Raw genomic sequence first — 16,425 nt, forward strand, 5'->3', positions numbered from 1 at the left:
AGCGGCATTGCGCCCACAGCTGATTAAAATAAACGGCTGTAAGTATATTTATGTTTACAATTACAAAAAATAATATAAGATAATAATGAAAAAAATCAAAGATTGAAAATTGACATGAAAAAATATTTTTAAGAAAATAAAACAATTTTTAAAAGTTACTTTTATTGTAAATTACATCCTAATTGAAAAAATAACATCTAGTTAAAAAGTATTTGCTAAAAGCCTAGACTTTCCTTCAGATAATTGGCGTTTTCTTTTGTTGAGTTGAAATAAAATCATTTGATTAAATTATTTTTATTTCTGATTATTAGAGTTTGAAGGAACTGAAAAAATAAGTTCAAGATTTTTTAATGAAAAAATTCACACCGAATAAATGCGACAACTTTTGTTTTATTCCGAAAAAATGAAGGAGGTATTTTTAAAAAAGGGGAAGGTTCTAAGGTAAAAGCCGCTCAAGTTAAAGATTTTCACCTTCACTCCTTTCCTCTTTCGAAATTTGTGCAAGTTTGGGGGGAGGGGGGAGGAATGAATAACAACGATAACGAAAGTAGACAAAACGCGAAAAATAAAAAGAAAGAAAGATTAATTTCTGTTTGTGATTATTTTTTATTAATGTGCTAATTATCGCTAAGATTCTAATTCTTGATTAATATTATAATAGTTTGATTATAATTCTTGTGAACATATTTAAAGATGTATATATAACTTAAGTTTTTCTTCAGAGACCTTAAAAAGTGAAAAAAATGGAGAATAGTGAAGAGATTTTGGAAGAATTGATTGAATATGATAAAAATCCTACAGCTACTATTCCACAAAATCTAGGTATCAGCATATTTTAAACTTTTTGTGTTTTGAAATCTAACAAATATTTTGTCATATCTCTTTAGATACCAAATTAAAAATCAATGTGTTATATGTTTAACATGTAATCGTACTTATCTTATTTTCTAATTAAAGCTAATTGGTAATTCTTAACCACAATGTTTTTTTTTATTTAGAAAACTACTTGAAGCAGATTGCAAAGACAGGATACACAAGATTTCCATGGCAAAGAATCAAAACTCTGTTTAAGGTAGACAAACGATACAATTGTAGTGGCATTTTTTGAATATTGTATTAATTAAATTCTGATATTGGAACTAAACTGGAATTGAAAGACAATATATCCCAAAAGAATAAGAGACTAGAACAGAATTAATCTTTGAGATTTAATTTGGATATTAGTCCTGAAAACACCTTAAAGACTTTAAAATCGTATTCTTGTGATAGATGCATTTTGTACAGCTGGCTTTATTTCACAAAAATAGCATCAAGACCAAAATATTGATATCTAATTGTTTGATATTTATTGTAAAACATATATGTTTGATGGTATACTTGTAACTTTTGCTTAAAATCATTTTTCTGAAATACACTATTACAACTATTACTTTGCACTTAAATCAAAATTAGGTCATTTGAAGATTTAAAGAAAGTTTTACGTTTATCATCCCTTTTTACACACTTCTCCTTGTTTTAAGAGGAGAGAGGCCTACTTCCTAAAGAAAGGAATACCTCTAAAGTCTGAATATTTTTCGACATACCTACATAAAAACTTTTATTTTTACATTACTGGTTTTTGTTAAAATTAAAAAATTGCGTAGGATTAAAGTTCAGTATACGTACGTTTTCAAAACACCTAAATATATTTTACAATTTCTAATTTCTAAAATCTTGTTTGCATTTCTAAACTAGGTATATGATGTAACAGTAGAACAATTATTAGGGGTGGGGGATGCAACCATCTCGTAATCAATGCGCAAATGGCAATAAAATCAGAATTTCAGGATGAAATTTTGAATGAGTAATCCATGATAGGTCTATTTTCCCTCAATCTAATAAAAGTTGAAAAGTAACGGCTGGCGGCTCAGCCGTTAAGCCGGGTTTTGGCTATATTCAGGGCAAATTCATCATTAATTACGGAGGAATCAACTTTTTGAATGATAGTTTTACATTATTTGGTATAAAAATGATACTCTTGCCATTTTATTACTTCTACCAGCCTTTTTAGTTGGTTTTAGCTGTTCAACAGCTGGTACTAGAAATTTTTATAAAGTTTATTTTTATTATTATCGATAGTTGCCCTAAAAAACGGCTGAGCCAACAGGCGTTAGCCGTTACTTTTCCAAATATTTATTTATTTATTGAAAATATTCCTACCAAGGATTACTCATACCAAATTTAATCCTGAAATTCGGATTCTAAGTGCCATTTGCGCATTTATTACGAGGTGGTTGCATTAACCCCCCTCCCACTTATATTTAACCTAACCCTAGGTAAAGCTAGAGAACGTTATTGCGGACTTTAGCGTTGTATCTCCAGTAGAAAATGTACCCGCCATGCCAAATGTAGAAGTATTTAAGTATGAAGAAATGAAAACTAGAATTTTTGAACAGCTGGAATCATATAGGTAAAGTCCATTTTCTGAAGAAAGAAAAAAAAACAAATTTTTTGCACCATGTCTATTCCTATTCTGTCATTGTCCACTTTTATATTTTTTCTTCGTACTCTCTCCCTTTAAGTATATAATCTAAAAAGGTGATAAACTTTTAGACATTGATTTACCGTCCATTTTCTCTTCTCATCATGATACTTGGTTGCACTTGAGCTGTGCCTGCTAGGTGTTGTTAGGGAAAAATTAACATTTAAAATTTGTTCAGTGGTGTACCTTTTACCATCCAGAGAATATGTGAGCTTATCACTACACCCTACGATTATTATAAAAGGTAAGTTTATTAAACCTTTTAATAATCAGGTTCAGTCGGTCCGAATATCAGTAATTGATAGCTCTTATAGTTATTTTAGGCATGTACAAAGTTAGAACTGTTCTATCGATTTTACACTTTGCATGGTGATTCCTGTAACTGCATAATCATTACCAGAAATTACGTTTTCTAATTTTAAATATGATTATTTTTAAAATTAAAAAAAACAATACCTATTGTTAATGATATAATCATCCCATTCACTTAATTTTTAAAGCATTGATTCTTAGGGTATTTTGACATATTATAAGCTGAGTATCTCAACTATTAAGTTTAATGTAAGTAAGTACCTATGTATTATTATATTTGGATAGATTACCTAATATAAGATTTTTTTTTCAGATTTCTAAATAATATCTAATATTAAATGCGTTGATACTTTTTGCGGACTGTATGTTATATGTATTTTAGAATTGATAAATTCATGCGAGGCTTGGAGAGGGTAATGCTTGTTGTAACAATTATAGATCCAAATCCTTTACCAGGTACAGGTTTTCTCCAAAGAATTAGAAATACAGCTTATAAATAAGATACTCAGAAAACTACCTAGTTTAATAATACAGCAAAATGTTAAATAAACAAATTACATTCTACACAATACCAGGGTTGTATATCCTGCAAATTTGACCCTGCGGGGGGGGGGGGGGATAAAAAAATAAAAAATATGTGGTTGGAATTTGGGGGGGGGGGATTTAAAAATGAGGATAACTGAAAGCATTTTTTTTTCCATTTTTCTCCACTCTTTGGTGAAAAAAACTAAAAGAGATGGGATGATATGAATAAAATAAAGAGTTTTGAAAATATTTTTCCATTTTATCCCCTTCCTTGCTGGAAAAAACTAGGAGGGAAAAAAAAAAAAAATTGCAGCAGGGGGAAAAAATGAATCTTGCGCAGAATTAACCCTGCACAACCTAATTTCAGCGATTCTAAAAACATTATGTATTTTTACTATTAGGTGGCGGATTGTCTAGCTTGGCCAATGGTTTCTCTCCAGAAATGTCAGGTATTCCTACTCATGTCAGTTTGAGTAGGTTTAATTCAATTTTATGTTAATCATTTATGGATTCACGACAAATATGCTGAGAGATAGCTCCCTATTGTATTTATTTAAAGGACTTCTCGTCCGAAATTTTTCTAAATTTCAATTTTAAGTGTCTTTCTAAATAGTTTGATGTTAGTAAATGGTTAAAAATTATAACATTTAGCGATAAGTTTTGGATAATAGATGTTCATTTCAATTCGGCTTCATTTAGCTTTCTAGAATGTTTCCTAATGTACTAAAAGGTTGGTCTTGTGGATCTACACTTTAATCGTGTCCCCCTTAAAACAGGTGTTGTCATTCTATCTCTATATTTATATTTTGCAAAAGTGTACCTCAACCCTCCCAAGAGAATTCTCTCATAGAAAAAAATTAGTTTCCTTCGATCTTAAATTTTCACCGTTGTCCTTTGTAGGCGAATTTACGCTCATGATAAATTCACTGAGTGAAAAAGTCTTTGATACTTCCCAGCTATTTATTGAAATATATTTCGGTGGACATTGCACCCTCTTCAGTCTTGAGTTTAGTTGGATGTTAAAAACGCTCATTTAAAGTTTTTAATTTCAATACTTTTATAGTCCCAGTAATGGATGACGCTGGAACTAGCAAAGGAAAATCAGATGGTGAAAGTGGAAGTTCAGGTATTTCTTTTCTTCAGTTGCAATGACTTTTCAAGATTATTTTTTTTTTTAAATGTAGGTACCTACCTAGTTTATAAAACAATTTTCTCCACTTGCCCACATGAGTTGGAATATATTTTTCCTTCTTCGATAAAAACCCCACACCCTTTCACAAGTTTCAAAAGAAAAGATATACCCTCCCATCAGCCGATACCTATAGTTATACCAACTTAATTTATAACATTTAAGCTGATTTTTACATTCACAGTTTTACAAGATGATTTTAAGGTTGGTAATAATAATTGTAGTTGTTTCCTCAACTGAAATCATAATCATAATATATTTATACATTTCAGGAATTCGTCGGCCAGGTGACAATCTGGTACCACCAGCCAAGAGGATCCGCATCAGTCAGGAAGAGGATGGAGGACCATGTGACTCTGCTGATCAAATCCCACCGCCTCTACAGGTACATAACTATGTTTGAAATAGGTTTAAGTTAAACTTTTTGAAAGAAAAAAAATTGTCTTAAATTTTCGAAAATTATCTATCTAATTAAACAAGAAAAAGTACTAATAAAAATTGACTGGCTGAAGTGAAGTTCGATGGCAGTGGCGGTTCAACTGCCGTTTCTTCACATTTTCACACTGTACATTATTACTTACTAGCGGCTACGCCCCCTAGAGGCCTCTACAGGCACTTGAGGAGGGGGGAGTCGAATTTGATAACCCAATTTCTTATTTTAGATTTTAAAAGAAAAAGTTTAAAAAAATATATTTTGGGGGGTGGAATTTTTTTTTTTTGGGGGGGGGGGTGCGGTGCCCCCCCATCATTTTTAATTTTAGTTAAAAAATGTAAAAAAAAAAATTTTTTTTGGAGGGGGGTTATTTTTCATTTTTAGGGGGGTTGGGGGTGTCCCACCCCCCAAGAAAATAGTTATAAACCTTCCCGGGACTTATGAGAAGCTACCCAGTTAAGGAGAACCCGATCGGTTCAGCGGTAAGCGAGATCCTTAGAGACACACAGACAAACATCCTGTTACTTTAGTATAAGGATGCTGTTTTAAAGTCTTAAAGATGGACTACGGGGCTAGAAAAAAAGCTCAAAAACCATCTCAAGATAAATTTTAAAATAAATGAGTCTAAAAGGAATTATGTGAAACTTGCCTAAAATAAAGAACCCTATTGGTCCAGTAGTTATTGAGATCTTAAGCTTCAGACAAAAAAAAAACGGTACTAGTTTATTTAGTTATTATATATATAAACACAGGTTATTTCTTTAACTTTTTATTGATGGAAAACAATTGTTTCACTATTAAATAGATCATCAGTTCCAATTAAGATGTATAAAATAAGAGTTAAAAAATATATGTCCTTGCATTTTGAATCCGTTTAATAGACTAAATAATAAGAAAGAAGTATGTGTAAGAAAATTGTACCCCCTGCAGGGTTTTTTACAAGTTATATCCTAGATGGGCTTGGGGGGGGGGGGGATAGGCATCTTTATATAAAAAGGGGGAGGTGTTAAAAGGAAATCTTTAAAGAGAAAAAAAATAGGTTATATTTATCATTTGCAGTTGCAATAAATACATATAATACCTATAAAAATTATAAAAATATATTTTATATAGTTTGATTAGTATTAAAGAAAAATATCGTTTAAAAGTTCATTCCTACGTAATTATCCTGAAAATTGTAAAAAAAAAATAGCTAAACGACAGAGCCACTATACTAGCCTTTACTCTACTTTTTATCCGAAACAGGGAATAGTTATTTCTCGCATCGTATTATAAACGGCTTTCCGCGGATATAGAATGTACAATTATGAGATTAAAAAAACTGTTTTTAATCTTATGATTGTACATTTTTATATTCGTAGAAAGCTGGATATAATACGATGCTAGACATAGTTTTTCGTATGGATGAGAACCGGTTCCTATCCACCGGATTCGAATGAATACGAGAAAATAGTTTAATTTCCAAAAGGCTAATTTTTCAGGGGTTCCATCTTAAGGCAAAACGGTAATATTGTCATTTATGGATTAATTTCAACCTTAACAATGAGGTGCATCTCAAAAACTTAAGTTCTAAAACTAGTCAAATGGACTATCTTAACGACGTGACCAGAATGAAATATCCCCACCTTAATTGTTTATAATCTTCGAAGAACTTTAGGTACAGTTTTATAAAGCTTTCATTCATTAAAATCCTTTGTTCTCTTTTTAATCGTATAACAATCAATTTTTTATTTTTCTACATCTTGTAAAAGAATTTTTTCTAGCGTCGTTTTTACACAATCTTACTATTTGTTTACATATTTTGCGTCGTATTATAAAAAAGGTCTACCTAGGTATACTCTATAGGTTTGTGTAAAGTGGCATTTTAACATGAATACAATTAATGTTCTGTAACTTCAATCCTTTTGTCCTTTTATATTCGACTAACGGTATAGAAAGGTTTTGTTAGTATTTCTTAAAGCGTTCAATAAGGGGGGGGGGGAAGTTTTGACACATTTGCGTAAACAGGGAGCATAGGCTTTATCTTTGGACTGAGAGGATAGGTTATTAGGGATAAAATCATTCTTATATGATGAATTTTCCCAAGTTTTAAGATTTTTTGGATAGGCCTCCAGGTTTTTTTTTAAGAGTTAGAAGTCAACCTATGAAACAAAATATGCATATTTTTGAATGTTATTCACATATTTAAAGAAAAAAATGCAAATTTTGTTTCATAAGTTGACTTCTAACTCTTCAAAAAAATTTTTTTTTTTTATTTTTACCTGTACAGAGAGGACCTGGAGGCCTGGAGCTCCGGAACTAGGAGTCCTATCCAAAAAAATCTTAAAACTTGGGAAAATTCATCATATAAGAATGATTTTATCCCTAATAACCTATCCTCTCAGTCCAAAGATAAAGCCTATGCTCCCTGTTTACGCAAATGTGTCAAAACTTCCCCCCCCCCCTTGAAACTTTCAACGCATTAATTATAGAAAAGTTTTAAAAGATAAGTTGTGATTGTCCAATGTTTATAATTTTGATGTAAACTTCATAATAGTTGATTCTTTGAATGTATTTAGTATTTAACTGAAAAAGATTTAAAATTTTGACCCGTACGGTATAGAATGATATTTATTTTAGAATGGAAGTCCGCCTGGTAACGAATGCCTGTCCTCTGGTGGTTCCATGGTGAGCAGTCCAGACACAGCTACCACAGGTTCCAGCACTAGCACCAGTATTCCAGGTATTATGATAGTAAGGTTTCTTTTCTTTTCAAATGATCACATTTTCTTCTAGTAAATGGAATTTCAAAAGTACTTATTATTGACTGCTGTAAAATGCATTAATTTTTCGTATTAAATAAAGATATACTTATGTATTTATTTAGTTTAATATTTATAAGTTTTTTGTGTATATGAAATTTCTTTTATTTTGTCAGCAAACAACCCTACAAGTTGTAATGGTGACTATAGTGTTCTCATGAACAGTGATGAGACACAACCAGAGGATGTAAAGGAATAGGTTCAGTGTGAGCTTTACGTACTTATATCAGATGAAACATTTTAAATCAGATGTCAGACTGACAATCTTAACCGTAGCTTACTGATTCTTACCTACAGATGACATGTGTCCTACTTTTAATCCAGTACAAGGGATATAATAGTAATGAATAGGAGGAATTAAAATCATAACATTTTTGTTATGGTGTGGGTAGATAGATTAGAACTATTTTCTGATGCCTGATTTATAACCGTACAATCTTTAATCACCTTGTTAACCAAATATTCCTAGATCTTAAATATATTAAATTTTAGGTACCCCCACCTTGTTACCAACGACATCAGCTGGCCCTAGCTCAGCTTCACCATCAACTTCAGGTAAAGTTAACATATTTTAATTTCGCCTGGCTACTGTTTAAGAGGTAAATGTTAAGAAGATTACAAAAAAATGATTAGGTAGTTCTTTTCAATTTTACATATTATTCATCATTATCAAATATCTTTACATTACAACTCTACAGTCAAAACAAAATTAGGGAAATAAATGCAAAGCAAGCAGTTTGATTATCCATTGATAAGCATATTTACAAAAAATAAAACATGATTTACTTTAGGTCGCTCAGGCGCTGGCGGCAACGGAGCAGAAGGTTCACCCTCCACATCTTCGTCAGCTGTTCAAGGAGAAGAAGCTGCCGGCGGTAGCTCCTCTACTTCTACAGCAGATTCTTCACCCTCAGGTAGAATTATTGCACGCCCATTTTAGTCAATTTTTGCTTAAATACTAAAAAATCTACTACTTTTATTAATAGCATAACTACTCATTAAGTATGTTGTGTTCTTTCGTGAATCTAGAGCTAGATTCCTGAAACTTGGTACATAAGCCTAGTCCTAAAGGTACTACATCTAAATGAAAAAAAAAATTATTTTTAGGTGAGGTTAGGTATGAAAAGCCATGCGAAAATGGGTTTAGGACTTTTTTGGTCTATATTTATGTAGAAACTTATCTGCAATTTTTTTTCTTAAATTCACTGTGTCAATTCACAAGAACATTATTTAAGTTAAGCAAGTCGGAGACCGATCCCAGCGAGCTAAGTGGGTGTTTCGCAGGTGTTAAGTGCATTTTTTCATATTTTATGTTGTCATATTTCAAATTATAGATTTTTTGAGTTTCTGTCCCCAATTTGCTGAATCATCTTAAATAATGTCCTTATGAGTAGACATAGTGTATTCAAGCAAAAAACTTAGGGAAAAAAACAATAACAGTAAGTTTCTACATCAAAATAGACCCATAAAGACCTAAAAATCTTATTTTCGCAGGGTTTTCTTTCCTAACCCAAGAATAAAAAAAAATATTATTTTTTTTCATTTAATGTAGTACCTATAGGACTAGGCTTAAGTACAAAGTTTCAAGAAACGAACTCAATATTTAGTCCATTTTGCTCACTGTTCTAAGTTTAGATGTCATTATGACCCCCCTCTTAGTAAATTTCTTTCTGTGCAGTTTATAGTTTCGTTAATTTTTACCTTTTTTAAAAGCGAAGCTTTTCTATAATTAGGGTCGGTCCGTCCGTACGTCCGTCCGTCCGTACGTCCGTACGTCCGTAACGGATAGCTTTTTTCGTTAATTTAGACATGTTAGAATTGTCCTATCGATTTCAAATTTTGCATGATGATTCCTTTAGTAGTTAGGTACGATTTAGAAAGCGTAGCAACTCTATAATCATTACCAAAATGTCCGTACGTCCATTTTAAACATGTTGATTTTTTTTACTTTTTTAAATAGCTTTTTTCGTTAATTTAGGCATGTTAGAATTATCCTATCGATTTCAAATTTTGCATGGTGATTCCTGTAATAGTTACGTACGAGTTAGAAAGCGTAGCAACTCTATAATCGTTAACAGAATGTCCGTACGTCCATTTTAAAAATGTTGATTTTTTTAACATTTTTAACAACAAAGGGAGAGGTCATTTTCTAGTAAATCCCGTAAAGGTGTGTGTTATAAGGCCTAAAAATAGTAGTAGAACGATAAGGTGCTCTATATATTTGTATTTCCTATTGAATAGAACAATAGGGAAGAAATTTTTTTTTTTTTTTTTGATAACCGTACCTGGAATATCTGAAATTTCTATCAAATGCTTTGTTTGGCTCAAACTGACACAAATAAAAAAAAAATATAATTATAATAAATCAACCTGTAAAGAATGACTTCTTCCTTTGTTTAATGGTATAGATTGTTCTTAACCTTTACCTTGTACCTATAGAAAACATTATTATTATAATTATATTTTTTTTAAATTTTTGTCAGTTTGAGCCAAACAAAGCGTTTGATAGAAATTTCGTATTTTTTTTTAGATAATCCAGGTACGGTTATCAAAAAAAAAAAAAAATTTCCCTATTGTTCTATTCAATAGGGAATACATATATCTAGAGCACCTTATCGTTCTACTACTATTTTTAGGCCTTATAACACACACCTTTACGGGATTTACTAGAAAATGACCTCTCCCTTTGTATGTGACCTAATTATCCGATTGGTCTGATTTTTAGTATACTGATTCCTGGGACTACAAAGTACAATATTATAAGCGAAGCAACTCTATAATCAAGTCCTAAAAATGTAAGTATGTCCATAATCATTATCCTGTATCAAGCAGTTTTTCAACAAATTTACTTACAATTTTGCTTTGACTCTTATACATTCGCATTCTGATTATTCAGTTCTGACATTATACAAGTGTTAATGTCCGTTTGTCCTACCGTTTCAGAGCTTCGCTTTTATGGATGTTGTCATCCTTGTTGTTTTTATATGGACGAGGACAATTATTTTCATTTGATCCTATTTTAGATGACAGTATGGAAATTGATGTAGAGTGTACTAGCAGTTTTAGACTAGAGTCAATTTCAGGTCTTTAACATTATATGATAATAATATCGGCTACGCCACTAGAGGCCTCTAGGGACACGTCAAATTGTTTCTTTTAATCTATTTTAAAATCAGTGATTAGCCAATAAATATTTTTTTGTCGCTAGATGGTTTTAGTTATGTTTTCAACTAATTGCAAAATATGTCCGCAGAGCGGCGTTTTTTTTATTTTTAAACCTTCTCGGGACCTATGAGAAGTTACACTGTTAAGAAGAGCACGATCGGTTCAGCGGTTTGCCAATATATTTGTTTTTTTACTTTCATTTTATTTTATAAAATACATAGGTGTTTATTAATAATAGTTCATTTTGTAGAATCCTCCCCCAAGCCCGAGACACGCGAAGCCGTTCCTGAGACTCACGAGGACGAGGACAGTAACTCAGGAGGGGAGACCAATAATGAAGCTGAGATCAACACAGACACGGCAGATGGCAGCCAGCAGGAAGAAACCAATTGCGCTGGTAAAATACATGGATAAATATTAAATAGGCATTGGGGAAAAAAGTAAAGTTAAATCTTGGCATAGAGAAAGACAATTCTATTTAGAGATTTTTTTATATAGATGTAGCCAGGGTTGTCGAATTGGGCACTTTTTTTTATATTGGGCGGCCCAATTGCCCAAAAGGGTTTTGGGCGGGTTTTGGGCGCCCAAAAGTGGTTTTGGGCACCCTTTTTGGGCAAATGTCGTAAAAAGCATATAAAAAGGATATAAATAGCCTAAAACCATACCTAGACTTATTATTAGAAATAATATAACCTAAAACCATCTCAGGACCTATAAAAGCTCCACTGGAAAGGAGAACCATATCGGTTCAGCAGTTAGCAAAATCCCTCTCTAGATACAAAAAAGCTTATTAATTTATATAGTTAACTAGCGGCTACGGCCCTAGAGGCCTCTAGGAGCACTTGAGGAGGGAAGAGTCAAATTTGATAATCCAATTATTATATTAGATTTAAAAAGAAAATTTTTTAAAAATTTGGGGGGGGTTAATTATTTTTTTTTGGGGGGGGGGTGGGTTTCCTCCCCTCATTTTTATTTTTAATTTTAAAAATTTAAAAAAAAGAACATATGAGAAGCTACCCTGTTAAGGAGAACCCGATCGGTTCAGCGGTTAGCGAGATCCTTCGGTACAAACACACAGACACACAAACAAACAGACACACATCCTGTTACTTTAGTATAAGGATATCACCCAAGAAATAGGCCCGCACCCCCCCTCTTTTTTAACCCCCTCCCCTTTTTCTCTCCCCCTAAAAGGGGGGTGCCCAAAACTGCCCAAAGGGACCTTATATTGGGCGGTCCAAAACCGCCCGCCCAAAACTGCCCGCCCAAAAGCGCCCGCCCAAAATGACAACCCTGGATGTAGCGCTTTCATTGATTGGTTGTTTGATTGATTAGCCATAGTTTGGACCTAAGGCGTCATGGATTAGGTTGAGGCACTATGTAAAGCCACTGCATGCATTATGCCGACTTCTCCACGTTCAAGTACATTATAAATTGACCCGTTATCTCATATTTCATTATTCTTCTTGCTATATGTAATCAATTATAATATTAGTTATGTACAACATTTTTTTCTCATGGTATATAAAAAGGTCTTATTTTAACATAACCTGTATTTTCCCAAATTAAATACCTATGTAAAATTGGCAAAGAAAGGTTTTAAGATTTAAGATTTTTTTAAAAATTCTCTTTATTTATCATCTACTGTTACATTAAGTATTTGATTTAATTAATCAAATACTCTTCATACAACCAATAAACAAAAGTTACACGGACTATAATTGTGAATGATATAGGCGAACCCTCCACTGTTAACACAGCTGATGAAACCGACAGTGGTGCAGCAGCTGCCAGGGACACAGAGTGTGGAGCTGAGGAGGGAATCAGCACCAGCGGAGAGAGGGGGGAAGGAGCCAAGCCAGTGCCGAGGGGGGCAGAGGAGGGTATTAGTACTTCTGGCGAGTCAGGTAAACATCTCTTACTAATTTTTACAGTGAGATGCCCAAATATGACAAAAAAATGCTATTTCTCAAGAATTATTTTGCTTTAAAAAAAACTATTCTTACAATATCTTGCAATAAAAAAAATACTCATAGGACGTGAGAATATGCCTCAGCCACAGCAGGTTGAAACTAACTCCGAGGCCGAGGCCAGTAGCCAGGAGAAGGCTGAGGAGCTCCCCACAGAAGAGAGGATGGCCTCAGAGGCTCAGGAGATCGTTGTCAGCAGCGAAGCTACTCTCGAACCTAGGTACTTTATTTTAACATCTTTGGTACCTAGATTCTTTTGATCTTGTAGAAATAATAAATTGGCTTTGTTAATAAAAATTAAATTTAATTTCATTAATATCAGATAATATATTTTTTATCAGAGTTGAGGAAATGCCTGGCGCAGCCGATAGTTCTGATCAAGTTTCTGCCAGACAACAACCTTGTGAGGTACACCTTAAATACCTTGGTAGATAGATAGATAGTTCAGATCAAGTTTCTATTAGACGCAGTGATGGTCCGGCCCAAAACAGGTTTTGGACGCGGTTTTGGGCCCTTAATCGATTCCCTTATGGGCAAGTATTTGGCACCACCGTATTTAAGCTGATTTTTAGAGGAAGGGGGGATGAAAACTAGAAAAAAGGGGAGGGGGGCTGATTTTTTGGGTGATATTCATTAATTGATTAACAATTATAAAAAGTAGTAAGCCTTTTTTTGTGTGTTGCAAAGGATCTCGCTATCCGTTGAACCGATATGGTTCTCCTTTATAGTGAAGCTTCCTTTATGTCCTCAGATGGTTTTAGGCTATTTTATTTCTAATAAGTCTCGGTATGTTTTCAGGCTATTTTTCTGCCTTCTCATAATATTAAAGAAAATTTTGCAGCGTCAGCTGATTATGATCTTAGATGCAGACGAACACCATTTACGAAATGTAAGGGGGGGGGGGTAATGCAACCATCTCATAATAGATACAAAAATGGCATGCACTTAGAATCCGAATTTCAGGATGAAATTTGGTATGAGTAATCCTTGGTAGGTCTATATTCACTATATCGAATAAAAAGTTGAAAAAGTAAAGGCTAACGGCTGCCGGCTCAGCCGTTTACCCTTTTTTTTGAGCTTTTTTTATGACAAAATTATCGATAGGTAGTAATACCAATAAACTTTTTAAAAATTTCTGACTAAAAAAGGCGGGTAGAAGCTATAAAATGGCAATAGTATCATTTTATACCAATTAATGTAAAACTATGTAAATTCCTCCGTAATTAATTATGAATTTGCCCTGAAAATAGTAAAAAAATACGGCTTAAAGGCTGAGCCTCCAGCCGTTACTTTTCCAACTTTTTATTCGATTTAGGAAAAATAGACTTACCATGGATTACTCATTCAAACTTTCATTCTGAAATCCTGAAAAGATGGTTGCATTATCCCCTTTGTATCAGAAATATATAAACATAGACAAATTATTGCTGTTATATAATAAAACTTTAATATTTTCATTTCTTTCCTTTGCAAGTCCAATGGTCCATACAATAGTACCTAATTGTTATACATTAAATAGTTACTATATAAATTGACCTATAGGGTTTTTTGCTGTAAGTAAAAATATGCTTTTACGACATTTGCCAAAAGGGTGCCCAAAACCCTTTTTGGCTGTCGGGCCGCCCGAAATCGCTAAAAGTGCCCAATAGTCCATCGCTGACTAGACGATAATCTTTTGAGATAATATACACCAAGAATTGAATATGTGTAGATATAATAGGTAGACAAATTGTTTAGACAAGTTGCTCGTCTTTGGTTTTGTAGGTAAATTTTTAATTGTTTAGGCAATAGAGGAAACCGCGGAAGCAGCTTCAGTGAGTGCTACAGAGGAAGCCGTGACAGCTAAAACTGCTCCGGCTGAGGCACAAGCAAGCAGTGATGGGGCAGCTGAAACTGCTTCTGAAGGCTCCGACGCTGAAGCCGTAGCTGCTGCACCAGGTATTTTGTCCTTAAATTACAATTAGAATACTTCACATAATATAAATTTAAAAAATATTATTAGTGGTTCATTAAAAGGCTAAAGTTAGGTCCCTCCCCCTGGTTTTTCTATAGAATCTCTACCTACCACATTCAAATTATAAATAAAGCAGATGGAAACATTTATTGATAATTATATTTTCTTATTGATGTAAATGTTTATCTTTTGAATATTTTATCAGGAGAAGAAGCAATATCAGCCGCTGTGAGCGAAGAAAATGCTCCTACGGTACATAGCGGCGAAGCACAGACAGTTGCAGCCGCAAGCGAAAGCGCGGCTGCTTCGGAAGAGTCTGCAAACGAAGCTGTTGAATGTAGCGCAGCGGCTGAAGAAAAAAATGACTCTCCGGATCAATCTCTTTAATTTCTTTCCAGCTATTTTTTATTTCAATAATGTATGTTTAATTATGGTTAATATCAAGAACAGGGACAAGAGTCTTGCAAAACAAATATTCGGCAAATTAAAAGGCAAGATTGTTGACTTTTCATCTCTCAATAATTTTTTGTTGGATTCTTTGATTTTTTGGCCTGTGAAATGTTTTTGTATGAGGCGTGCTCTTGTTCCAATAATTAGGTTTTTTTCTTGTATAACTAACTAGATTTAGTTATGATATTTACCATAACAAGTACAATTATAAACATACAACAACAAAAATATTTGACCATAAAAATCTAGAAAAAATACGATTTGTTTACCTAGCCAATTAAAATTCACAATAACGCACTTCAAGTTTATAAAAAAAAATACGAAAAGCTTTACATAGTCTAAAATTGATTTTTATATTCATCGACAAAAAAGTTTATTAGCAAATTTAAATTACCTGTGATTTCAAAAACACAAAAATTTGAACAAAGAAGTGGATAATTTTTAAATCATTTGAAAAGTAACATAAAAATCATAAAGATCTAAAAAAATGTCACCATATCAATGGTGAAAATAAACTCAAAAACATTTTTGATGTTCGCATTTTATTCATTACTATTATAAATCACAATCATTTTATTGTAACACATAAATAATATTAAATTACTCTATATACTTAGTTAATTTTATTCACTTATTTTCACTTTAAAGAACATAAAAGTAAAAAAATATTTTTTCCAAATTTCTAGAATTAGTGCTAATTTAAAAAATATCAGTAAAATTTCCAATATTTATGTTCCTTAATGAAATATTTTGTGTTACTGTATCTAAAAATAGTTACAATTTGATATTTGTAATAAATTATGACAAGTTTTGTTCTTTTTTTTTATTAAAGTATGATTCTCTATCCGTATCTGATCAATATCATCCTTTTCAATCTGTAACTAGCAGCACAATCATTCTTATCTGCTGTCAAACCAGAAAAAAAACTTCAGTCAGGTGCAGTCATTTCGATTAAAAAAACATATCAAGTCATTAGTGTTGAAAAGGACGAGAGATGAGAGCATTTATTTAGTCAGGAATCAAAATAAAAATTATTTCTCCCATGTATTAGGTATAACTAACATGCGAAATAAATCTATAATAATATTTGAGAGAGTGGAAAAAA

The 16,425-nt window shown here is 32.6% G+C and overlaps 1 protein-coding gene across 7 annotated transcripts; it reads left to right on the plus strand.

Moving 5' to 3' along the window:
- The first annotated feature begins 670 nt into the window (after positions 1-670).
- On the plus strand, positions 671-16,131 carry LOC145313640 (uncharacterized). 7 transcript variants are annotated; one of them, XM_080153141.1, is made up of 19 exons: positions 671-822; positions 999-1,072; positions 2,316-2,449; positions 2,700-2,765; positions 3,216-3,289; positions 3,760-3,807; positions 4,422-4,484; positions 4,820-4,932; positions 7,600-7,702; positions 8,274-8,336; positions 8,573-8,695; positions 10,805-10,864; positions 11,197-11,343; positions 12,683-12,853; positions 12,983-13,136; positions 13,258-13,324; positions 14,701-14,854; positions 15,076-15,303; positions 15,493-16,131. In XM_080153141.1, exons 1-18 carry the CDS (start codon positions 744-746, stop codon positions 15,255-15,257), a joined length of 1,875 nt encoding a protein of 624 aa, XP_080009267.1. In that variant the 5' UTR covers positions 671-743; the 3' UTR covers positions 15,258-15,303; positions 15,493-16,131. The 7 variants fall into 7 exon arrangements, with proteins under 7 accessions (XP_080009267.1, XP_080009268.1, XP_080009269.1 ...); XM_080153142.1 differs by having other exon boundaries at positions 15,499-16,131; XM_080153143.1 differs by having other exon boundaries at positions 15,521-16,131.
- Positions 16,132-16,425: the final 294 nt, after the last annotated feature.

This window comes from Acartia tonsa, chromosome 3 (assembly GCF_053477335.1).
Source record: "Acartia tonsa isolate MP-2025a chromosome 3, ASM5347733v1, whole genome shotgun sequence".
Classification (NCBI taxonomy): Eukaryota; Metazoa; Arthropoda; class Copepoda; order Calanoida; family Acartiidae; genus Acartia; species Acartia tonsa.